The sequence below is a fragment of the Argopecten irradians genome, chromosome 12, assembly GCF_041381155.1.
Source record: "Argopecten irradians isolate NY chromosome 12, Ai_NY, whole genome shotgun sequence".
Classification (NCBI taxonomy): Eukaryota; Metazoa; Mollusca; class Bivalvia; order Pectinida; family Pectinidae; genus Argopecten; species Argopecten irradians.
In genome coordinates, this window is record NC_091145.1 from 7,290,896 (window position 1) to 7,318,422 (window position 27,527).

The 27,527-nt window shown below is 37.1% G+C and overlaps 2 protein-coding genes across 2 annotated transcripts in view; both read left to right on the plus strand.

Annotated features, from left to right (window-relative positions):
- LOC138336102 (uncharacterized) overlaps window positions 1-17,526 on the plus strand; it is a 36,261-nt gene extending 18,735 nt beyond the window's left edge. Inside the window, exons 2-5 of the mRNA XM_069285402.1 lie at window positions 1,929-3,390; window positions 9,089-9,239; window positions 9,908-10,046; window positions 12,263-17,526. Of these exons, the coding sequence (XP_069141503.1) occupies window positions 1,937-3,390; window positions 9,089-9,239; window positions 9,908-10,046; window positions 12,263-13,005 (2,487 nt within the window). The 5' untranslated portion in view covers window positions 1,929-1,936 and the 3' untranslated portion in view covers window positions 13,006-17,526. The remainder of the gene's footprint in view (window positions 1-1,928; window positions 3,391-9,088; window positions 9,240-9,907; window positions 10,047-12,262) is intronic.
- A 4,690-nt stretch (window positions 17,527-22,216) lies between these two features.
- Window positions 22,217-22,951, plus strand: LOC138336622 (tigger transposable element-derived protein 6-like). Its single transcript, XM_069286144.1, has one exon. It carries the CDS (start codon window positions 22,217-22,219, stop codon window positions 22,949-22,951), a length of 735 nt encoding a protein of 244 aa, XP_069142245.1.
- Window positions 22,952-27,527: the final 4,576 nt, after the last annotated feature.

A 27,527-nucleotide genomic window follows, 5' to 3' on the forward strand; every position in this document is an offset into this window, starting at 1 on the left:
CCCATACAGGGGAGGCCGTCCTTAAACGACCCTGGTTGTTGGTATGACGTTACTCTGATAAACCAAATCAAAGTATTGGCCCAAAGCTACCTTAAAATACACTTTAAATCAGAATAATCAATTTTACAAATGCAAACTGGTCACAATGTAAAGCACATCAGTGCCACAGCCAATTCTTTTTTTAAAAATCTGTTGTTTTTTCAAGTTTGTTTCAAATCTTTGAAGTTAATAGCGCGTTTAACCAAACGAACTAAACCAAACATGTGCTCCTTATCTGAAAGACAGCTGATTTCCGTCATTGACGTATTCAGCCAAACGTTTGTTGTATAATCAACTTAGCATCCACTTACGTTTGACTTGCACACGATATTATCTATAGATAATTTATTTGTGTCTATCGAATGCCGTTTCACTTTGTTAGAAACATGCAAAGAGACATATGTACATTTTACATATTTTAAGTATGGCTGCCATAGCGTCAGATAAACTCCTTTTGCCCAAAGGCATAACGAGATGGTCGGGCAAGAGACTCTTGTATGCTAATGTGACATCATGAAAATTGATGTTCGTGTATGGGCTCACTATCTGTTTAACCGTAAAAGATTATGCAGGCCAACTTGAGTTGTACAGATAAATAAAAATAGATTGAGAACAAAGAATCGGTCCCATCTTACACATTCTTGCCCACGATCCGGAGTAGGTGTTAAGCGATGCGTGAGATTCGAAGACAGCGCAATCTGAATAAGATCTGGATCAATTTCAGTAAATGTATGATCACGTCTGCATCTTTATTGACTTGGGGTACGCACGAAGAAATTGGTAGGCGATATGTCTCTTCTTTTTACATTAAATATTAGATTAATTTGGGAAATGTAAGTAGGCGGATGGAATTAGAAATATCGTTGTGTAACCCAGATCTATGACTCGATGTCTTGACATTGCAGTTTTGTGATGCTAACGACAAAGCCATGTCTACTGATCTTCTGGTATCGTGACAAACTGTCTTAAACATTTGGTTCTATCATTCTCCATACAAAACTTCGTGATCGATTATCATAAACGTTACCGCCTATTGTTTTAATGTGACTATACAGACGTTTAGATCGTCTTGTTGGGGAACTGGGAACGCGCACGCGGCAAAAACATTCAAGAAAAGCATACATATATATGCTATTTAAAGTTAGAAGAAAATCGAAAAATGAATACATAAGCCATTCCATGACCCGAGTCTAGACATCGACTGACGATATCTCGTATTACCCAGCACTAGATAAATGTTCCACGACGTTCAATATAGGTCTAGCACTGATAGGATAGATCGGTACCCCGCGCTGACTGCCAAAACGGAACAATCCTGACACCAAAACGTATGCAGTGTATGTATTTCGGCTATTACCTATAACAACATCGAACAAGAACTTCATGATATTGTGCAACCATTTTGTTGTTTCGTCCGATGAATCGTAAATTGTTTACCTGGCATGAGATTGTACTTTTTAACATTAGAAGTTTGATATAATACTTGATACACTTCACTGTGACCTGAAGACATTTGCATGAACACAATTTTTTAAGTACTGTGGAGCCAAATGGATACAATATAGACAACCAGATAAAAACCAGAACCGTATCAAACGGATATCATAATACATGCGTTACAGAGTGCATTTTTCCATATTTCTTGTAATTGCTAGATAAATAACATTTACTACCTAAAGATGCATAATACAGGTAAAGACATTTGACTAAACATATTTTTAGTAAATGATGCAATTTATTCTATTTTTATTTCTTATTTCCTGAAAATGACTCTCTCTGAAAAAAATCCACTGCCTTCACCTCTTTAAAATACAGTTATAACCGGGTAGATTTACATTGTGTTTAGATGGCTTATCTTCTCTACATTGTTATTGTTTGTATATTTACAGGCCACAAAATGAACGAAATATCTGACATATCTATTGAGAACTTCCGGACAAAGATAACATTTGGTGTGGATTTGGTGGAGGGTGCCCTGAAACAAATATCCTTTCTGCAGCACGTGGACCGAAACCGGAAACTTTATGATGAAAAAATATTACGTCATGCGCTTCGGCGATACGAAAAACTATGGCTTCCCTTAGCTGTTGAAAATGCAGATAAGATTCTGACGGCACCCCTTGACATCGAATGGGTGTGGCACTGTCACCTGCTATCACCAATCAGCTATGAAGAGGATTGTAAAACCGTGGTAGGTTCAACAGTAAATCATAAACTATTATCTGATAAAGAAAGGGAAAAAGCCTTAGAAATAAGCAGGCAGTTATGGACCTCCAAATATCCAAATGAAAAGTTTGATTTGGAAATCGAAAATGATAACGGCAGCACAAATGGACGTGGAGATTTGGTCCTGGACGAGGTGTCTAAAATCTCCTATAACGTCATCGAGGCGGCAATACGTCAACAAGTGTTTGCCTACCAAGTCTCCCTCCCCCACTACAGTGACCGCCTCTTCCTTAAACGGGCCGTGGAACGGTACCAAAAAATGCTTTATCTGAAACTCCAGAATCCGCGAGTCTTTCTAGTGCCATGCTATGATATGGACTTGATTTGGCACTCACATCAACTTCACCCTATAACGTATAAGGAGGACACAACCCGCGTCCTCGGCAAAATGTTCAACCATGACGATTCAGTCAACGACCGCAATTTAGGGTCAAAGTTGAACCAGGCCGATAAAAAGACCAGGGAATTGTGGCGAGAGGCTTTCAATGAGAATTTTATGGCATTCGGCGCCATGTACCGAGGTGATCCGCCGTCCGGCCTTCAACCGATCACATTGGACGAAATGTTCTCATTTTCAACGAAGAAGGCCAACATTCACCTTGATCGTATGCAAGTAGAGGGGTTGCCAGAGGAACTGAAGAACTTTAAAATAAAAATTCATTACGTAGCAAGTGGGAAGGAGGGTCCGTCCATCACATCATACAAGGGACCAGGAAGGGAGTGGGAACGGAAGAAAAGTGCAAGTGCATTTTGCTTTGATACTAAGTTATATAATTGCATTAAATTCAAACTCATTCAGATGCTGCGACCTATGTGTTTTAGTAGTTCGGAACAACTTGCACAAAATGTGTTCCATATGCTGCCCATAGTTGAGGACTTAAACCGTGGCGACACCAAGATAAACGAAACAGTCATGCTAGACGAGGAACGCAACCTCAAGGTATCGTTCACGGCTGATGTACAGCTCCAGCCCAAACCGGGGCCTTGTATTCTCTTTTTAAAGAACGGTAACTACGAGCCTCGCTTTTGTATCATTCCGGAACACATCCAACAGATGTGGGGGCCCATCCCATTACCACGACTTCCCTCCGGGAAGGACAACCACTGCCTAGTCGCCTCTCACAAGTAAGCACAATTTAGTGTGTTTGTTAGATACATGTAGTTGATTAAACTAAACGCCCTATTCACAGACATCTTAAGGTCATTTATGGACGGTATCCACTGTAATGTGTTGAATATGTGAATGTCTATGTTTTGGGAGGCTGCGGTATATTCGTGCTTTGTCTCGGTGTACTATTGGGATTCACGCGCTTTTAAAAGTACTATATCACTGAAGTATGCCACCAAAGGCGTTAACAAATAAAACCCCTTTAGTAGGACTTGACTAGACTACCCTACCATATGAGCTATATGCAGATACAAGGTCCTAGAAATAAGAATTCGAACCAAGTCCCCATAACAAATGTACAAGGTTTTGTTATCAAAGTTGTATATTTCTTTTTTTTAATTAAAAAAAAATCAAACATTTTACATAGTAAACATAAATGGACACCAGCACACAAACAATTGCATACGCACTCACCTGCAACACTCAGACATCAAGGTGTACGTTATGTTACATAATGTACATATAAAACAAGACATATCATTATGTTTTTGATAGTTTTATGTTTCAATTACTGTAAATCACTATACTTTTGCGTTTACAATACTTAGAAACACAGGGAGTGGGACGACTGGTCCGTCCGTTGTCAGTATTATGTGACACCGGATGATGTGATTTGCTTGGTGTCTTCGGCGGCATGCTTCAGTGATATAGCACTATAAAAAGGGCAACAGTTCCACTGTACAAGAAGACCAAAACACGAACAATCCGTAGTCTCCCAAAATACGTATCTCGCACTTCACACACGCTACACACTGCATATATGGAAGGCCGTCCTTACAAGGTCCTGGCTGTTAATAGGACGTTAAAGCAATCAATCAAACAAACAAACTTCGAAACATGATTGTAAAGACATAAATAAGCGACCAATCGTACATTCATATGTGCGTTTATAAAATATTCGAGAACATTTTGAACACTCAAACTCTCTCGAAAATCTCCTAAAAATAAGATGGTTTGCAGTCTATACTTTTTGATACAGTGTGCATATGTTTATAACCAGAGAAACCCGGAGTTGATACCTATATCTGTTTGTATACCGAAGATCTAGTAATTAGCACTTTAACCGATACCTACCCACGATCAAAAGTAACCGATACAATAGACGCTCAATAATCTGGATATTTTGGTCCGCAGCCCACATCATCTGGAATTAGAATTTTCCGGACTGCTGAATTCAGTCCACTTAGTCAATAATACAATCCGTTCGGTAACATTTCTGTTCGGATTGTGCGTTTATGGCGTCTGGGTGTTTAGGGTGATCGGGTGGTGTATTGGTTAAGCCACTCGCCTTTCACCTAGCCGGCCGGGGTTCGATCCCCGGCACGGAGGTGAAAAGGTTAGGGGTCACCTGCCCGATCACGTGGGTTTTCTCCGGGCACTCCGGTTTCCTCCCACACTAAGATCCCTCGCACGCTTACATCCGGGCCACCGACAGTGATTTACATAAGTTGTATAACTTGTTTCGTTTTCGATGTAAAATAAATAAAGTTTCTATTTATATTTACGACATCTGAATTAACGTAGGTCCGCTGTATACGGAACTCTAGGTACACACTATTCGTTTTAGTAAATCAAGGTTTGATACGTGGCGTTTGTTAATGTCATCGCCAATGCCAATTGAAGATTTTCCTACAGTTGTGATCCCACTTAAACAATTAGCACCTATTAAAATCGCGATCTTTCCAATTTACTGATCAGCTGTACAGCTATCAATTACTCGCTCGATCCAGCTGAGATAAATTCTATCCAGTGGCATTCGGATTTCGAGCTACAGGTCATGTGTAATGGACTTCATAGAAGATCATCCATCCTCTTATATGTTCAGCGTTCAGTATACACGACCGCCTCACTTTTGGCCTTGTGTTGAGCGTTCGCCCCTGTGAGGTAGGCTCTGGGTTCTGTCCCCTGGCCGAGACCTACCTAATTCTATAAAAGTGGTAGTTTCTGCTCCTACTTAGCGCTCAGCATACAGGGAGTGGGACGACTAGTTCGCCCGTTGTCAGTGTAATGTGACCGGGTGGGGTATGTTGCTTGATGTCTTAAGCAGCATGCTTCAGTGATATAGCACTCTAAATAGGGCGACAATTCCACTATACAAGACACAACACGAACATACTGCAGACACCCAAAACACTTACCTCGCACTACACACACGCTACACACCACATACATGGGAGGCCATCCTTACATGACCATAGCTGTTATAGGACGTTAATTAATCAAATAAACAAACAAACATGTCAAGCGTTCCTTTATACATGAACCATGACATGCATACCCATAGTTGTATTCGTTCTAGATACAGAGACCATGAATCTCTCCACGGAATTACGGCTGTTAGTAAGCAGGTCATGTGGTGATACATAAATGTATATTCAGGTTCGGTGATAGTAACCAGATAGCAGCGTGTAATTACTCGGCATAAGTAACATTATTACCCATAGAGTCTGATCCGGCTTTATCCATACGCCGTTTAATAACACTGTAAATTACAACCACATTCCCTTTCAGAAACAAATCTTTAACTTCTTCTATTGGATGAAATATGACGGTTCATATCATTTTCAGAATTCCTAAATTGATATTTTGTATTTTGATAAAAGCTGTATGAAGTGTCTAGATTGGTTTTAATGATAAATTTCCTCTACGGAGATTATATCGGAGAGCGGGTTGGCTCGTTTAAATGTAAAAATAAATGTCTGTTGTCTGGGATCATGTGATGTAACGAGATGTTTGCTAGAATACTGGTACACCAGCCTGTCTATTGACTAAAACACATACCTTCAAACATAGACATTATCGCCCATTTCAAACATACATCTAAACTAAATACCTTGCACGTGTAATATTCTGAAACTATCAACAGAAAGTAGTTTCTGCCAGAAATCTTTTATCAAATATAACGCTGCATGTTAAAATATCCCATGCATCATTGGATATCACCGAAATAAACCTGGAAACGAGCTTCTTGTTACATTTACATCAATTTCGAAAAATTCCTTAAGAGTTTCTAATTATACAAGTTTTGTTGTATGCAATTACCTTAACACATACTCGTGACGTAAGCTTGACTGTTATTGTCCAATTTCATCTTGTAACTTCTGCTGCAGCTGCAGCGTTCTTGTTGTACTTCTATAAATATCAGAGAAGGCCATCAAAGTACACAGTCTGCAGATGTCGCTTTGACAAATTGTGCAGCGGAGATAAAACATCATTTGTCGCGAAACGTTTTGATATTAATTTCTTTTCTTGAGAGTGTGTTGAGAAAACATTATTGATATCTGGAAAATGTTATGACTTCGATTTAGTGATGGAAAACATCGTGAAAAAAAAGTTTCGGTATTTTATGTTCGTGGCTAAATAATTCAATTCCTGAACTACTCTTTGTCAATAACGGTATTTATGTGTCGCAAAAATTCTTCTTGAAATTCATCTTTATATTAAGGTTTTGCCTGACGTATCGATATACAATCAGATAGCAGACCTTGGTCTATGCTGCAATGGTCGTATTTACTGACAGTGGTCGTCATTTTTAAAACAGTTCAGTGTAGCAAGTGAGTTACTGCCTTAAAATCGTCTTTCTCCTACGACCTTGAGTGTTTCAATGTTCAATCCACTTGCGGTTTAATCGATGAAGTGGATAGATACAAACCTAATGTATACATAGAAGCGATATTTCAGAACCTTTTAGCCCTCTTCTTTATGTCGCGCGCCGTCTTACCACGATCAAAGTTATTGACAGGACAATAACTTCGGTAAAAGATAAAACAATCCTAGCCATTTTACTTCACAAACGGTGATGGGCAAATTCAATGAAACACAAATTTTAAAATTAAAAAAAAATCCAGTTTACAGTTGGGTTTTGATTTAGACCAATGTTGTTGTTAGGCTTATTACTTAAGCTCAACACTAAAGCATCCATACAGTTTCGCATGGACATTTTTCTAAAGTATAATATTTTTCTGATGATCAATTGATCTCATTTCTGGATGAAGTTTAGCAGTGTTTCAATTATATTTAAACCTATAACTCGTTGAGATTTTATAACCATGAATCTAAATTTGAAACTCGGTTAAAATCAAATAAAATATCCATCTATATCTATAGATCTTTAAACCCTTGATTGTTTTAATCCCCCTGGTAGTTTTTTTTTCGGTTGGGGGGGGGGGGGTGGGGGGAAATGAATAGAATATAATGGAAAGATAGGTGAGACACATAACCCTTATTATTCATTACTGTTAGATATGCATGAACATAAGTCCCGCAAATTAGTATCAAAGAGATAATTGTGGAATTTCCCCTTTCCAAATTGAAAAACTATACAGCATATTAATCCATGATAATCCCTATCCCCGGGATTAACCAATGACTTACCCAGGGGACTAACCCCTTGATTACTTACCTCTTCCAAAAGGATATCATCTTTCCACTATCATCCACTTATCCGAAATTACGTTTTTGCTGACCGACGTTTATGAGCGGCTAGGGACGGTGTATGGTTGTGTCGACAGTTCAGTTTGTTGTCTGATGTAACATTGCTCCCCCATCCTCATAAACCCTCGTCGTCATATCACTCAAATCATCGATAAATGCATCTGACCAGATATTGTGATTTCTGATAAATCTGTATCAATAACTCCCCAAAGATTATTTATTGTAAGAAATCAGTCTTAGGAAATATTACTTTATACAATATTCAGCTGGTGTATTGGTAACTGTAGGGTAATATTGTAGATAATATGTGTGTTTACAAAACATTAACATTGCTGAACTTGAATAGCTCGCTGTGTGAATTAATTATTTGATCTCGAAAATAGCAAATTTATCTTTATGAAAGATTTGAATTTTCATATCTCTCATATATGTCTGTTTCAACTTTTAGGAACACTTATATCTTTTAGAATTATTTTTCTGTTTTCAAAATATGTAATTTTATATTTTCTCAATTTCTTTAACATACGTTATTGGTTGAAGTACTTCAGTCAAGATATATTATTTAGCTAACAAAAGCAAATTAGAAAACAAAGCCAACAAGAACACTGCTACTGATACTTATATATCTTTATTTTTCTGTTTTCAAAATATGTAATTATATATTTTCTCCAAATTTCTTAAACATACTATATTAGATGACGTACTTCAGTCATGATATATCATGTAGCTAAAAGATCCAATTTAGAAAACAAAGATAACACGAACTACTGATAGAGAAGGCAGTGAATGATTGGTCTTGTCCGACAGAAAACGTGGCACATTGTACTTCTGTCTGATTGGATGTATAAAGCATTCCCAGTGAGAATTAAAGATGACAAGTTTGTCTACATGGTTGGTATAGTCGAATGATGTCGATACGAAACAGATGCCTCTATACAAATTTTATATTTCGATTCAATTATATCAGTTTCATTGCATTTTACTTCCAAACATGAAAAGGAATGCACTGAAGTCACGAAATATGCGAAAGAAATGTATTCTTACAGATTTCCTGATGGATTTTATGAACTAATATGGTCTGCTTCATGATAAATATAAAACTTACGTCGTATGCATGAGACCTTCAGTCTTTTTCATATCGGTACACCCGTTGTATTTCCCCTGCCAATACTTCAATCATTCGTTTTATTTCTATAACTGTTTTAACTACGTATGTTACAGGTTTGTAAACCACACTGGAGAAAAGACATTTACATGTCGCGTCATTCATAGTCTACCCCTGCTGATGTCGGCTGTGCAAGTATTTTATCAGGACAAAATGGCGGCTGTTGGTCATCTAATAGGATCTGACCAGCTGCCAACCCCAAGTCAGGTAAGAAACACTGCATCCCTGTTCTCCAAGGTAGAACTACCCCTGTTGGACCCCACCCCTCTTCCTCTAGGGGTCAAAAAAGACTTCAGATGAAGGAAACCTGTGGTGGGTAGTGTTGTTCGCCCTAGCAACATCGACTGTTTATTGCTTGTCCTGAGAATCTAGAATGTATGGGCAACCTAGAATTATGAACAGTCTAGAATGTATGGGTAACCTAGAATGTATGGACAACCTAGAATGTATGAGCAACCTATGTAAGAGACATAGCCTGTTGCATGTCCTGGCAAGCTAGAATAAAGCTAGTTACCTTAGCAACTCGGTTTTTGTTTGGCCTGAAAGTCTAGCATTTTCTTACTCTAATTGTACATGCATGGTGCCAGGTTCCAGAGTAAAGGAACCTATGGCTAGACAACCAATTACAATAAACTTCAAGGCAGGCATGTTTAGCGATACAACCACAATGAGGCGATGCCAATTGTTTTCTGAAATAACCCAACTGACATTCCTATACAAACAATTTATCAAACCTCAGTGACAGAGATAGTATAATTACTTTTTAAGTAATACAAGATCGATAAACAACTACAAACAACTAAATTTCCTCCTACCTAACAATTGAAATCATAATAAACAGAAATGGATACAACACTAAACCATTTTTTCTACAGCTGGGAGATTCAAAAGTATGCCCATCAGTTAACCCTAAAGCTGGTCAGCGAGCCATCCTGATTAAAAACAATGATGGAGACTGGGGAATTCTGATTGGTCAATGGACTGGTTTCCGGCGCGGAATCCCAGGAATCACGGGTAAGATTGAACAATTCAAGCTAAGCCAGGAGATGTCAAATTATGTTCATGTATCATATACAGATTTTATTATAGCTCGCTATTAAATTATTTCACTCTAATATCATGTCAAAACCTCCGTAACAGATTATCTGTCAAAAACAGAGAGTTACGACAGGCCACATCCATGTTATACTGTGGTGTCGCTTTCCGACAATAGCTACCCTCATCATTTGGCGATTCTTTGTAAACTTATACGATTTTTACAGGCATGTGGGTTTAATTACGACAATTCAGAGGAGTTTTGCCACACACACCAGAAAACAATATGATTAAATGGAACTGTGTGCCTACGACAATAACGAGTCCCTCGACACCTCCATCATGTCGCTTATGTTCTTGACAGCACGATAAAATATTTGTAAATGGAAGAATATTCACGACTAGCATTAATCACAGAACCGAGCGTTGCCTGCTTAATAAAATATTTACAATGCCAAGATTAATGACGGAAATAGAAGTTAGATTAGAACCAAGTTCTTCTTTCTTGTTTTGGTAATCAGCCCGTGTAGAATAATTAAGACTTGCGATTGTGTTCGTAATTAGCATCATGTTAGGCATTGGTCATGTTCCATGCTCAAATGTTCTACTCCATTCTCCATTCGTCAGGTCTCGCCATTTGTATAAACGTCCACAACAGAATGTTCGATATAAGCGTGTCATCTCCATGTTATTATTCCAGTTCCATGGAGCGCGTTACGACCGAGTTACGAAATAACCGATATTTAAGTTGATAAAAACAAAATGTTTGATAAAATTAAAACATCATTGTCTTTTAAAACTACGTTTGAAAGCACGACAAACTCCAGCTAACTGAAAGCCAAGAGTAAAATTAAAATAACCCCAATTTACAATGGGTTTCCATTGAAAAGTTCCGTTTTCCTAAACAGTAGGTTGCACTAGTAACAGTCATATTTCCAGCATCTTTAATAAATAATCATAATTTTGATGTGCAAATTTGCAGACGACACCTCGTCATTGGCATATTACCATGGAGGGCTAACTTGACGAGAAGTCGACGCATTATGTGCTTTAGAAATGGGATCATTAAAACAAGACAATATTTCAATCATCTACGTTCATTTCAGACAATATTAACATTTCAACAGTAATTTCCCAATGACTTTGAATATTGTTCATGTGACATAGATTTTTTTTCCAAATTACTACAGAAACATCGCAATTGAATCTGATCCAAAAACAAAATAATACATACGAGTTTGTGATATTCGATACCTACCAGTTATATATATGTCGCTATAGACCAAGATTAACCACCAACATTGGTAATTCAAAAAAGACTGAATCGATCCGTTGATTGGAATAAGACGAAAAGTTCGATAACTTTTGATAGATGTCATCATACGGCATTCCGAGGACGTAGAGAGTCGGATCAAATGTATTTTCGCACTGTACTTCGTCATTGTTTCCTTGAATTCACATTGTTTTATTTGTGGACTGGTTTTAACCAAAGTATCCTTACCATATCTACTATTTCAGTTCAGTAATTTTGTAGAATTGTTGACAATATGTATCTTCATGAGCTAAATTGTCTTGTTAACGCAAATTATTAGTAAGAAAAAATGAAACGGTATCAATTTAAAAAATTAAAACAACAGAAAATTACCCAAAAAATAACTGAGAGGTAATTTTCTGTGTATACGCTAAATATTAAAATTCATTTAAAGGTGATATAAGAAAGTTTCAAAGAATGGTTTATGTCCGATTTGCCTTTCTATGATATCATGTAAATAAGGAGAATATCTATAAATACAATCTAAAATATTCTTGTAAAAGGCGATGAAATGTTGAATCTAATATTTTACTTATTTTCTTCGATATTCCCGATACTGTCTTATTTGTCTTGGGACTATCCTGCAAGATACAGCACTACTGTTTTATAACCGTGACATACAAGTTAATTTGCAGATACGTCCATTTGCTATCGAACACTAATTCTGAATTAGGGCATTGTAAATGGTCAGGTAGCAATATACTTTCTCCCATTGGACGTCTAGTACTAGACTTAGTACTTCTTCTATGCTTCTTCCCTTCCAAATTGGGCTCGAAAAATAAAGATTCAATCTTTACCAGAAAAATACAAAATCTCTCCTTTAAGGATGATATCACTAAGCAGTGTTTCGCCTGAGACGTAATATCTTTCCTCTTGATTGCAGGTCGCAAAAACAAGAAAGGACAGAAGGGTGTACCAGGCAGTTGTGGAACACTCAGTGTCCGCTTCTTCCGTAGTAACACAGCCCAATGGCAACAAATGGCGATGCCTTATCTGGACAATGTATTCAAGTTCCATCTTCACGAAGCCGATGTCGACTTGAGACATGGCGTGGTGCAAATAAAATCGGACAGTAACGAGATAGCGGAGAATATCGCTTTGGCCTTCAGTGTAGCCTTATTGCACGTTCTTTGTCAGCCTCGGATACCAAGCACAGTCTCTGCAAATGGCGCAAGTCCAAGTACACCAATGCGAGGTACGAGACCAATCAATCGCGTGCCTGCTGATGACCTTGGTCTTGTTGTTGCCGCTGGGTACTCCGTGGACACGCCCACAAATGCTTACATCCGACGTGTGCATGGTAAGAAGGGATGCGCAAGTAGCTCTACCGATGTGACAGACTATGGAGGTCTTGGCTATATGTATGCGGACCTGGAGGCAGCCGAGCTTGCTACAGATGTACTTGAGTTGGACGCCGACACAAATGCATTACAAACAGATACCGCTGCCACCGCTGCAGACGCCGACGTAGCAGGTAACTCCGGAGCCGACGCTATTGAAGTGGACGTAGACGGAGGGGATGCTGGCGGCTGCGGAGGATGTGGGGGCTGCGGCGGATGTGGTGGATGTGGGGGCTGTGGTGGCGGATGTGGAAGTTGTGGGGGTTGTGGAGGATGCGGCGGTTGAAAAATCTTGATTCAGTCTGGCCGTAGTGTAGAAAGCTTGTGTTGTGCCGTGCGTATAGTGCCGGAGATGACAAACCAGGGATTTTACCCGCCAGTGGATACAAGTGTTAGATATATTCACTATCTAGTATAGTAATTTTAACTTGTGTGAATCGACGGTCTCACCTGCATCCTCGGCTCCAGGTAGTGGATGAACATCACAGGTGAACATATAACCTACTATGCATGTCGTATGTAGTAACTCGTATCTGATTCCACCAATACCGTACTGCACAGAACCACGAAATATGTACAGTTAGTGGACCAATGGTTGATCTTTACCATGTGACGTCATCATCTGATCACGTGACATATAAATTGTGCGTTGAGTCCTTCCATAGGCTGCTTGTCTTCTGTAAATACCATATCAATGTTTATGCCGGGATCATAGATATTTTTTGTATATAAAGTAGTTGTCTTGAATCACAGCGTAGCTTGTACAGATTAGTTGTATTGAATGCGTTTTGTTAGCAAATATAGGTCAGTTATTACAAATTTATATCAGATATATCAGAGAAAACTCTATTCTGTATTTTTCACATTACTATTATTTACCCTTCCGAGTAAGGTATTGATTATGACGTCATGTTTTGTTGCGAGTGAAACGTGAAATTTTGCAGAGGACAAAGGCGTGATTTCGCTCACAAAATAATGACGTGAAAATCTATTCGCAAAGGAGTTAACTCTGTAAAATGCAAAGACTGAATAACATTATGTAAGTTGAAATGTACTATATATATCTTAAGACTATATCACATGAATTCATTTCACAATTTCAATTTCACTATCTAATATAACAGCTATTGTCTTCAGCTTAAAATCAATATCGTTAGTGTATTATTAGAAATATGACGTCGCCGTATGTAGCGGTGTATTAAATTAATTTCCACAGGGAATATGTATAGCATATCTAATTAATCTAGATTATATTTTTATGTTTTCTGATTGGCCCCGCACATGGCCATACTATATGTACACGTTATTTTATCTTAACGCATGTTGTGTATGCAAACAAATCTTTGTGTGAATACATATTCTAAGTACATTCAATTCATAATGACATGCAAAAGTCTTCTCTTCGTACCATTTACACGTGTTTCCGTTTTGTATTTTACACGTTTATAGTTTAAATTTGTGAATGTATGTACGCGTACACGTGTTTTACATGATAAAATTTCTACTGTTCGCCACTTTATTTTTACGTATACTACATTTCGCGTCTTCACGTTTTTCAGTTCGCGATCAAGAGCTGTTAAAATATTCACATTTTGTAATTACGCGTTTTTCCATGATTTGCGAAATATTTGAATTAGCGTTCGAGCCCTCTCGCGAAATTGCGCGAAAATAGAGTGGTTAACTGTACAAATTGTATTTGTTTACATAAACGTTATGGATATGTTGTGTTTATAAGCCGAAGGATGGCATATCTTTGCAAGAGTTTTTTTTCTTCGCCTTAATGGTAGGTATATTATCTACTGTTTATTGTATGCAGAACTGAACCATGCTAACCTGAGTTGCACTGGTCAGTTTTAGTCTCAAACAGGCAAACCATAATGATATTTTGAACCTGATAGCAAGATCACACCAGGCAATAAATTCATGTGATGTCTTTTCATGAAACGGAATCGGACAATTTTTTAAGGTTTAGATCAAAGAAAACTGAATTCAATGTTTCCATCCTTTCCAAACTCGCACCGGCTGGATAGAGTTCATATACCATAAGCTTCGCGTTGAATACAAGCTCGGCGATAAGGAAGCCGCGGAATGTTCGGAAATGTCACTATGCACATCAGAGGTGGAAAGTAAAATGTCAAGTAAAATCCTGATTAGGATACACTGGGGAAAACAATTAGTGATAAAGTGTTGATAAAAAGTATTGATTGTGTCGGTCCTTGTATATTTACTCTGTACATTAAAGTTGCTGTTGTAACGTTTAGTGAATACACAGTAGTGCGGTAGTAACATCTGTACATAGGCTGAAAGCTTGGTTTGAGTGTTGGGCAGCGGCACTAAATTTGACATTTGTTTTAGGATGAAGTGTTTCTGTTTGGAAAGGACAGAAGATTCTGTATATCACTTGAAATTAGTAAGGACAGAAAACAAATATTGTTAATTAAGGAAAATTGCCTTTCTACTTGAGAAGGGCTAAAATTAAGGACAATTTTCTGTATGAGACGGAGAGAAAAATTATTGACGAAAGACAAAGACTTTTTGTGAGGACAGAAAAAAATGTAGATTAAGGACAAAGAGATTTTGCTGGGTAAAGGTAGAAGACCTATCTATTACGAAAAGATCGGAGTTTAATGTGTGGATAAGAAAACATGGTTGAAATATTTGGGGAAAAAAGCAAATTTGCACTTGCGGGTAATGACATATTTCTTTGACTGTAAGTAAAGGCAGATATTAGATATGGACAAAGCGGGTTTAATTTTCTGTAGAGTAAGCGCTGCATATATAAAGGCTAATAGTTTGTCAAGGGTAGACGGATTTTTTCTGTTTAGGAAGAGCAGATAACTTGACTGATGGATAAGGCCAGAGGTTGGTAACTTTAAAAAGAGTTGCCTGTTGAATTGATAGTTTCTTCTCCTGCTCAGCGCTCAGCATTAAGGGAGTGGGACGACTGGTTCGCCCGTTGTCAGCATAATATGACCGGGTGAGGTGTGTTGCTTGAGGTCTTCGGCGGCATCTTTCAGTAATACAGCACTATCAAAAAGGACATGAGTTCCTCTATACAAGAAGACATAGTATGAATATACCGGAGTCTCCCAAAACACGCACTTCAAACAAGCTGCACACCGCATACATGGGAGGCCGTCCTTACAAGACCCTGGCTGTTATATGTTATAGGACGTTAATTAATCATAGAATCAAACAAACAATTACTGTTGATTCAAATGTGGGTAGCTACTTTTAAGTAAGGGCAGATAGTTGGAATATATAAAGATTAAGCCTTAAAGCGAATTTAAGTTCATTTGTGTATAATGATAAAGTGAAAATAAACATAAAATTACCTTATCGCACAACTACGATCTCAATTGATAACAAAATTTCAAAAATGCGAAACCGTATATGTAGATATTAGACGTTATGTCTAATTTTTACAGATATTCTATTTGTAAATGACCGGTTATAGTATCTATATGAGAGTCTGTGTTTGAACGGTTCTCTGTTGCAACGTTAATATTATTCAAAGGCGATAAAAAAGTTCTATGTTGCTCTGTGAAACAAATAGCATTTTACTTTTTTCTGGAACACTGTTATCCATAAAGTTGTTTCAGGTGTTGTTAGATATATTATACGCATGTAGGCTCGAATGTAACTTGGTTCGATTTCTGGATAGATGTAACGTTGTGAAGAAAGTCCAGGCTGGACGCATGTGATTTGAGAGAAAGAAAAAGCGATATTATTATTATAATTTATAATTAAGAGATGTGTTACATATTAGATACGTTGGTTTGAGTACTTTTAGTCCTTGATGTTACTAACTCCTTTTGTCTTTCACGTCCTTTAATAATACTCTTATAAAAAAGTCTTTCACTTAAGTCTCGAAATGCATGTTGTCTTTGATAAGACTAAATATTACTTTTATATAGATGTTTGTACTGTGCATAAATCTATAAATGTTATGTGTAATTACAGGTGTATGTACGTACGTTTTATATACTAGTATACATGTATATGATATTGTTGTAATAATTATTTATACGAATATATTTATGAGCCCAAACTAAGTTTGTGGCTAGGACTAATATATCGACATTGATTGCGCGTGTAATACGTGTTATTTATCAACATACGTGCGTCATAATTCATGTTATTTCTGCCTAGTAGTCATCCTAGATACGCCAGGGGCTATTTTCTCTGTCGTTATATCTATCCTTGGAACTATCATAGGAAAACTGTAGGCAATTTAGGAGCATAAATTTGACCTATCACAGGCCTTCTGAGACTTCCTTCAAGGATTCCAGAGGCAGCGACGCATAATTTAAAAGTCACACAGTCAACCACAGTGTATTGCTATTCAATTTATTTATTGTATATCATTAGACCAAACTACCTGCCTCAACTGTTGTCGCACACAGAGCCTTCAATTGTGTTGACATACTCAAGGGGTAGAAATTACGACAGTGATAGTAACCCTTGGAATATCGATGGTGCCTAGTGGTATGAAATGTAACTTTTATGTCTGTGTGTTACGATTTTGTTAATATGTGTATGTTACACTCTCTACTAGAAGCATGACATGCTCACCTAGCTCGGAATCCGTCTCGCATCATACGAAACTAAATATTGGAACTTGATCCTGGCCGGAAGTGAATCGCCGAGTCAGAACGAGGCTGGACAATGTATGCGTTTGAGTGTCTTATCATTGGTAGTTAAAGCGCATGCCCAATATTACATTTATTACTTTGTATATGGCTAGAAAGAAGTACATAATCTGTAATTTATATAATCGTTATAATAAAGGCTTCATAATTGAAAACGATTTGTTATATCTATCGCTTCTACTTCCCAAACCACCCCCATAGTTTCGAATTTAAAATCATAAAATCATAAAATCAGACATGAAGTAGAGTCAAAAATAATCTTGAGCCAAATTTCAGTGATGGTTTCAATATTCTAGAGGCTGGTGACCAATCGTATCATTGCATCTGGGTTTTATAACATGTACTATCTTTTATTTGCCTAATGAAGGGAATAAACTGACTTTGGTAAATGAAAGGTGGACTCAAACGTCCAAATTACTTATCCCATACACTTTATGTATCGCTTCTCTTATATCTATCAGCAAATAATACACCAACATGTGTAAACATTGGAATCTTAAATATACGAAGGTACATTAATTAAGTGAACGGAGTTTGTTTTCTACAAATCTATGATAATTCCTTAAGTTTTAGAATAAAGTATTTGTATTTAATAACTGGTGTGTTCTTAGTAGAGATAGTAATTATTTTTTCCTAGAGAGAAAATAGCATCATTTCATCTGTTTCGAGGAATACCTTGTTTTCTACGATGTTTGTTTTAATAACATAGTCAAGTCAAGTCAATTTTATTTGAAGTCGGTACATAGTTAAACACATGACAAACATAGCCCATGTTTGTTTGTTTGACTAATTAACGTCCTATTAACAGCTAATCACGGACGGCCTTCCATGTATGCACAACTGCGGTATGTTCGTGTTGTGTCTTCTTGTATAGTGGAACTGTTGCTTTTTATAGTGCTATTCCTGAAGCATGCCGCCGAAGACACCAAGCAACACACCCACCCGGTCACATTATACTGACAACGAGCAAACAGTCCTTGTGGGCTTTTATTAACGCCTATCTAAAAGAGTGGAAAACATTAGGTAAAGCACAGCATGCAAAACATGCAATACACAAATAATAAACACTAAGCAGAGATAAAATCTAGCCATAAGCAGGATTATGAGAAAACTATATCCTCTAAGAGGAAAACTATCACAGGTGTTATAAAGAAGGCAAGTGTCAGATCACAGATATTCATACAAGCTTAGGACATAAAACATTTAACATTAAAATAAACATTCTATTTTTGATTGACTAGTGATTACCCGATTTCCTGCAGCCTGATCAAATGTACCAAGAGCCAAGTTTTCGTGTTGGTCTTATCAACTCTCTCCGCTTCCAGTTGGCTATCGACGCAGTTGACCAGGCTCAAAAATAATTACGAAATTTTGGAAGTAAAATTTCTACTTAAGTATAAGAAAGGGTAGTACAAAGTAAAACTCTGTTATTTGCGGCATAGGGCACACTTGCAGCTGAAACCACTCCAGCTTCCAATAATTTGTTAAAATGATTAAAATATGTGGTTGTTCTGGCCTCCACTGGTAGGGAATTCCATACTGTTGCGGACAGAACTCGCATTATATATCGCTCGGCGGCCCTCGAGAGTAAGAAAACCTCCCAACCGAGCAAGTACATTTATTTGCTTGGATGCCTTCATACATAAAATCTTAACATGTTCATCAAAATTGAGTAATGAATCGATAGTAACACCAAGTCATCAAAATAAAAGCCCGCTTTCTTCTACGATTTTTTTTTTTTTTTTTTTTTTTTGAAAGTAGAGATAAACATATTGAGTCTAAATTTATGATATCCTGATGTAGGGGCGACACCTCGAGCTCTCTTCCTCTTGCTTTTCCATCTTGCTCACAAACACTTCAGTCTGGGTTTGGTTACTAGGTTAAACGGCCTATTTACAACTTGAGTAAATGTAACAGTAAAACCAAAGCATAAAGACACCGTACAACAACACCACACTTAGTGACTTGGGTTTTCTATGCAATGCACCAATGATAGTAGAACAATACATTTTCATTCTTTTGTGATAAATTAACAGATTTTCTTTTTCATACTCATTCAGCTACATGGCCTCAAGTCGACGGATCATAATTTTCCTTTGCGTTTCTATCCCTTATAACAAATACGTATCAATTTTCATCTTTCCGGACAAGTGTTTACATGTTATTTTGCTTTGTTCTCCTTTCTCCCACTGTTTGGGTATCAAAAAATAATATAAATATACGAAGCGGACTACTAAGTATAACTGCTATCACAACATAGCTACCCCGATGTTATTTTTTTAATGGAGAAAGCAGGATACACATACCTAATATTATGATATTATATAGTACATTTTGTATTTCGATCTGTATAAAAAATGAACACTATTGGCCCAGTCTTGTCAAAACACAGGTTGACAAATAATATACGAGTAATGATACGTAGAAGAAATCGTCAAAATTCGAAAGCCAAATTTTATAACACTCCTGTCTCATGGAACAAATTTAGAACCATTCGGAATCAGGTTATTTCTTCATCCGTGATGCAAAAGAAAAATATCTATCTAAACTTCAGTCCTCTTTAATTGATAAATCTTTACCGCCTGGTAAATGGTGGCGAATAGCAAAGTCAGTTATGAATCTTGACAACAAAAATGAATTCGACGCTCCTCAGATAATTAATGGTGATCTAAAACTGCATCCAATCGACAAAGCTGAATCATTCAATGGATACTTTACATTTATATCTGTTTCTAATAAGAATGTTGACGATCTACCTCCTGACAGTCCTCAGTCACACCATACTTTTTCAGCTTTTGACATTACAGTGCAAGACATAATTGATCAACTTCATCTTATCAACACTAATAAACCTTCAGGCCCTGATACTATTCCTCCTCAATTCATAAAGGGTGTCTCTCAGTCACTTATAAAACCTCTTCATGTAATATTTAATAATTCTATATCATCTGGTATGCTTCCTGATGTGTGGGAAAATGCCAATGTTACACCCATATATAAAGGAAAAGGTTTACGAAATGATCCTTCTAATCATAGACCTATTTCTGTGACTCCTATTTTTAGCAAAATTTTGTGGAAAAGATGTCTTCAAAAATCTTTTTAACTATCCTTCCAGACATAGGATAATCTCCAAACATCAATCAGGATTTTTACCTAAAAATTAAACAATCTATCAACTACTAGCTATGTATGACACAATTGTGAAACATTTGGATAATGGTAAAGAAGCGAGAATGATATTTTATTATATAAGCAAAGCTTTTGATCGTGTTTGGCATGATGGTTTAATATATAAGCATAAAAAATATGGAATCGATGGTAATATGTTGACATGGTTTTCATCTTATTTGAAGAATAGGAGACAGAGAGTGGTCTTCGACGGATTCAAATCTATTTTTAAATCCATACAGGCGGGGGTACCACAGGGATCTGTCCTGGGAACATATTTCTTTCTATTGTATATTAATGATATTGGTGATGATATTTCTTCTAATGTTAAATTGTTTGCTGACGATACTTCCTTAATAAGTCTCATTGAAGGAAATAGACAAGAATCTGCCGAAATTCTAAAGAATGATATGAGAAAAATATCTATATAGGCTGAAAAATGAGGCATACTTTTTAATCCTGATAAAACTGTATATCTTCTTTTTTCAAAGCGAGTTGACTCCCAAATGTTAATTCCTGTTTTATTTTCACAACAATAAAAAAATCAATAATATTTCCAATCACAAGCACCTAGGAGTATATTTCAATTCAATGGCAAATTGGTCTACCCATATAAATCATATCTATGAGAAAGCATACAAACGAATAAACATACTCAGAATGCTAAAATTCAAACTTCATAGAAAATCTCTTCAAACTATTTATAATTCCTTTATTCGACCAATTCTCGAGTATTTTAATATAGTATGATCAAATTGCAATCATCTGAGTGTGGTATTTTTTAGTCAATTCAGCTCGAAGCAGCACGCATTATAACTGGTTTGAGAAGGGGAACAAGCCACGCTATAATTTATAGGGAATCTGGCTTAGTACCACTATTAAACGAAGACATCTACATCGAAATATAACTTTTTTAAATATCTTTAATAACAATTGCCCTTCTCATATTTATGAAGTATAACAACCCTCTTTAAATATGAACGATAATTACAATTTCCGACATAACAGATTATTAAATGTTACTGCTGCTAGAACCCATCTATATAAAAACAGCTTCTTCCCGTCTATTATGACCGAGTGGAACGAACCGTCCTGTCCATTTCCTACAAAGTCATCTATTAGATCCATCATACGTTTTACAATAGATACATATATCATTGATCGATAGTAGAGCTCAATGCTCCGATATTTTCAAATACATGTATAATGGTGATCGTATGTCAAACATGTTATTCCAATCTTGCAACAGAAGTCATTGAAATTCACATCGCGGCTACAGATCACAGACTTTAAGGCACCAAACGGGTGGCTAGATAAGTTTAAGACTATTAAGGCCTTCAAAGTGAGCGGTGAAAGTGCTGGTGTAGATGACAAACTGGTTGGAGATTACAAACAGCAACTTTCAGAGATATGTGAAGGTTACAGCGCCATTGATATTTTAAACTGTGATGAAACAGGACTCTACTTCCGTGCGTTCCCGGACAAGACACTAGCATAGAAAGGATCTACCTCTTAAGGTATGAAGAATTCGAAGGAACGATTAACTGTGATGTTTGCGTGTAGTGCTACCGGGGAGAAACTGGCACCTCTAGTGATAGGGAAAGCCAAACACCCCAGATGCTTCAGAAATATTAAGGCTTCCAAGATGTCCGTTACATGGAACCACAACAGGAAAGCATGTGGATTAAAGGTGTTGACAGACAGATGAAACGAGAGAAACGGAATATTCTCAAGTTTTTGGACAACGCCACCTCACACGCAAAGGACATTAAACGTGAAGCTGAAATTCCTTCCCGCCAAATGCCTCTGAATCAAGGTATTATCCGTGCATTTAAAGCCCGCTACCTATCGAAGATGATGAAGAGTTTAGTGGCAGAGATTGACCGTGTGGATAATGTTACAGAACTGTGTAAACAAATTAGTGTACTTGATGATCTCTTTTGGATACGCGATGCTTGGAGCGAGACTCGTCCCGATACCATCCAGAAATGCTTTGCCCTTTCCGGATTCTGCAAAACCGACGCTAGAGAGGACGACAATGATGATGATGAAGAAGGTGATGACGACATACCGCTTGCAAAACTGATGCGTATCACCAAGACAGCAGACATGGACAAGGACACGCTTCTGACATTTGACGACAACATTCCTGTGGAAGATGACGGCGAGGAGTGGGAGCGGAGCCTGGTCACCAAACATCTGTGTACCAACGAAGATGCAGCTGACGACGATTCTGAGGAGGAATCATGTGCTCAAACAACTGATGAACCCGCTGTGACGCTGAAGGAGATCTCCGAATTCTCGCGACGATTGAGGCAGTTTGCTGTTCTGAAAGACGATAGATTTCTAGATATTGCACATGATCTTCGTGTCCTTAGTGAGGATGCTATGGTCGACACCATTGCAAGTTGACTCAATCTACATTGGAGAATTTTTTCCTGAAGTGATTACGTAATATGAAAGATAAGACAGTGTTCTCTGGATTTAAAGCACAATTATGTATGTACAGTATTCTGTAACATATTTGTTGACAGACGTTCCGTGTACTTATCAAGTGTTCCCTGGATTTAAAGTATAAATTATATTCTGAGATGTATTTGTTGACAGACTTTCCGTGGCCTTATCAACGAAGCGTTCCGTGGATTTAAATCTTTAATGATTATTGATTTCGTATAACATTATTTTATAAGAAAAAAATCTTAAAATCTAATATGAAATTTTGAGATAAGTTTAAATTCGCCATTATGAAAACACAATAAATTCCAGCCAATAAAAAAGCGCTTCATGTTATATTAAACTAGTGACACGTGCAAATATTATTTAGGCGAATTTACATCAGTCGGAATATGTGAAAAAAAATATTCAGTCTTCAAACAAAGACCTCTAGGAGTTATCGTGCATAGTTCCCATACTGCCAACCAACTAACAGTAGCGGCGACTTGACTCCGCGTTCCCTAATCACGGCGACTTAACTTTAAGGTTTGTATGGTCATATGGATATACTGTCACTTTTCAAGACTCAGTTACGTTCATGAATTAATTTTCCTTGTTTACTTTCGTCCGCAACAACACACGAACCCTAGCAGGGGCGTAGTCAGGGTTAAAACAATGTGGGTGCAATGTTATTCCCTGTCGAATCCCCCCTAAAGCAACTTGTCCCGGAACAGTGCAAACAATCCAGAAAATTGTGTCATTTCAACGACTCAGCTTTTGATATCCAAATAGAAACTGAAAGTCAGGATTCCCGTCCCTGAATTTCTGTACACTTTTTAGTATTGTAGGTGTTTTCAGAATATAATTTAATTCGAACATTAGCATAACCATTTGTAAAGAAAGAAATGTTGATAACACATTCAAGTATCGTACAATATTTAACAACAGTGACGATAAATACGGTGATATTTTCAGAATAGTCAATACATTTATAAAAATACGACTGCATTTTTCTACTCATCAGACACCTCTCTCTGGCTCATTCCAAACCATTACTCCAAAGCTCACTTCAGAATCACCTATCATATTTCAAGCTCACTAGTCAACTCACCCTAAAGCTCATCGTTGAACGGAACTCCCAAGAAAACAATCGCTGGGGTATGTGTATCCAATGAGAAGTCACCTAGTCATAGCATATTAGGGACCTCCGATCCACCCACCAACGAAGGAAACAGACAGACGAAGATGTAAGTCTAAAGTAGTAACACTCTACATTTGCGTCAGGGCAAACATACGGGAAGGCCGATCAGGGTTTAGGGGAGATTTGATTTCACCTTGGAAGATTGTGTACCTGTGTTTGAAAGAAGAAAGAAACTTACCACGAGCATTGAACTTAATTATATATAGAAACTAAAATTGATCTTTCTAAATATTAATATTTTAAATACATATCATTTTTTGCATCTCTGTCCAAAATTAATGCGTAACTTTTAACAGAACACCTTGAAATACGTTTATAACATTCTTAAATTAACTTGGATTGATATCGTAACTTACAAAGTGGAGATGGGATATTTTTTTCATTTTATATCATTCTCTGTGAAGGCAATACCGGTAAATCTGATTTCTTTCTGTTATACTCTTCTTCTTCTTCTTTGTATTTCATGACTCCGTGAAAAATGACGATCACGTCATGTGATCTGTAGGGGTGCAAGGGTGTGAAGGGATTAAATTTGTGTGTGTGTGTTTTTTTTTTTTTTTTTAATATATAAGATAAAAGGTGTGTGCAGAACTAGTGCATGAGGGCTTCAAGGGCTACGTTGGAAATATGTGCCTTGAAGTCCTCGAGTGTAGTGCATTGTACTGCTGCTACAGGGAGGAGATTCCATTGTTTTATTGTTTGTGGGAAGAATGAATATTTGTATGTGTCCTTTGTAGCAGAGATTTGTCTGAAGGAGTGTGGATTGGAGTGTCTGGTTCTGTGGTCTGCTGGAATAAGTAAGGTCTGGTATCCGACGGCAACTACATTGTATATTGTGTATAATCTTGTAGAAAAGTATTAATCTGTTGGCCAGTTGAGTTGATGTATCATGTTTGTAACTGAACTGGTGTCGTGATATTTGTTGTTTACGTATCTTGCTGCTCTGCGTTGTGTTTTTTTCGAGCTGTTGGATTTGGTTTGTGTTGTGGGGATCCCATATGTATGGTGGCATATTTCTGCCATCGAGTTGCCGACTTACGACTTATTAATGATGTCGACATAATTAAGGCATTAAGTCGACATCATACCGGAAGATGTCGACATAAACAGAAGAATATGTCGACTTACCACATGAACCTGCCCACACAATGATTCCAAGATAATTATGTAGAAAGTCGGTAACTCGGCGATTAATCGTGTTTATGCTCGGGTGTGACACCGACTTGTCAGTTATTGATGTCGACATCTAAACTAAAAGATGTCGACATCTGGTCTTGAAAGTGGAATTCAAAGGCCACCCTTTCATAGGGTAATGTGTATATTCAGCAAGGCACCATACAGCAGAGATCGACGTTAATTTTGTTAATTCAGATTTTTATTTATTTGATTTCAAAATTAAAAATTGTGATCCTGCACATCCCGGCCATGCAGCTGTAGCCTGCGTGTATGTACACATTGTAACTGTTAGTCCGAGCTGAGGAAGTTAGAGTGCAATAGGACTCTGCTTTGTACAACGAATTTCCATCCTCTTGGCCATAATTATTTATTAATATATATAACCGTGGGTTGAAAATTCGTTTAAAAGCTGTGTGTGTGCTTTGTGGATTAGCATTCGTACAAAGTCCATGTGGTACATACCGTACTATACGATATTACAATGATTTTTTCAAGATTTCATTTTTTGCGAATCACGAAAAATACCAGTTACGTTATTTAAAAGCCAAAAAGGTCACAGTACAGATACACAATACCCATTTGGAAACCAGCTTTACTTGTTAGCTTACCCTGCCATTTCCATATATATACATAAATATTTACATCCCTCGATACACTTAAATAAAGGCACTACGATTTTTTGTTACGGTCTTAATGGCCAGATTTAAGCTTTGGGCTAAAAATCCTCCCGCGAGACGCGGTTTTAGCTCCAAACTCGGGATATATCTGCATCTATTTTTTGTAGTAAAAACGTAGTAAAAAAAGTCACGTGCTTATACCTCATTCATGCCATTGGCCCGAATATACAATTGTATTATGGGTAACTAGTGATCACGTGATTTTGTGTTTACTTCCAAATATGGTGATAGTTTGCTTGCCATTTCTTCGGAGAAATTGATTTATTTGAAAATATTTAGACTCCAAAATGTTATTAATATTGCATGCATATCATTTTGACTTGCACATATGTATTATTTTACTATAAATAATGAACTGAAATGAGTTATAAAACTGTCATTTCCACGTTTTGTAGATAAATTATATAATGCGAATTGACCAATTCAATAGGTCTAACCGTCTAATCTAAAATCAGCGAAGATCGGCTACTCCCGGCTAAATTCGTAGAATTCTAAATTTATATTTATATATATTATTACATGCTTTAGAGTTCAGAACATATACCTATAACACAGAGAAAATAAGGCCAAATTATGTATAAATACCAGGTCAGAGAAATCACTCTATTTGGAAGTAAACACACACTCATGTGATCACTAGTTACCCACTTATACAATTCTATATTTATTTCGGCCAATGGCATTAATGAGGTATAATCACGTGACTTGTTTTACTACGTTTGACTACAAAGAACGCGTGTTTTGTACTATTATGGGGAAAATCCTCCGCGGATCGTGGTTTCGTTTCCACCATTTGAAATTGTTAAGCAATACTATCATATCATAGTTTATTTTCCATATTATTTCCAAACAAATAGTTATAAGCTTCCGCATAGCCCATTTACAAAATGTAGCTTTTTGGGAATCTAATACATATGTACACATATACTAAGAAACACGGGCTTATGTGCTTACATGGCAGCTTCCCGCCTGGTAAATTGGGACCTAGGACCTAACTCATTATGCTTCGGTAGGTTCCGTACGAAAATGTATCATTTTGTTTGTCAGAATAACTCTTCATAGATTGAAAGGTCTCAAGGCCCTCTACCAATATTGTGCCTTTCATGGCCCTGGGGTCTCGGAATTTTCCCCATGCGATAGGGTCTTTACCATAGTTTATATAGGGAAACACATTTATGAGCATTATTTGCTCAATTTTCATAGGAAACAGATGTAATGGAATCAAATACTCTTCATATATTAAAAGGTTAAATGGATATCATCACTGGCTAATTTCATGGGCCTGATAGGCCAATATATGGTGCTTATATACAGTGTATGTATTTGTTTCATTCTGTATCCGAACTCGGGTGACCAATCAAAAAAAACCATGGCTGACAGGTGGCTATGTGTTTTGTTATTCCTGCTATATAGACTTCATTTTTAGTTTTCCCATGTTATAAAACATTTCCAAGAGGAAAGAAAAAGGTAAAGAATTACAGAAATAGAGAAAAGATCCATC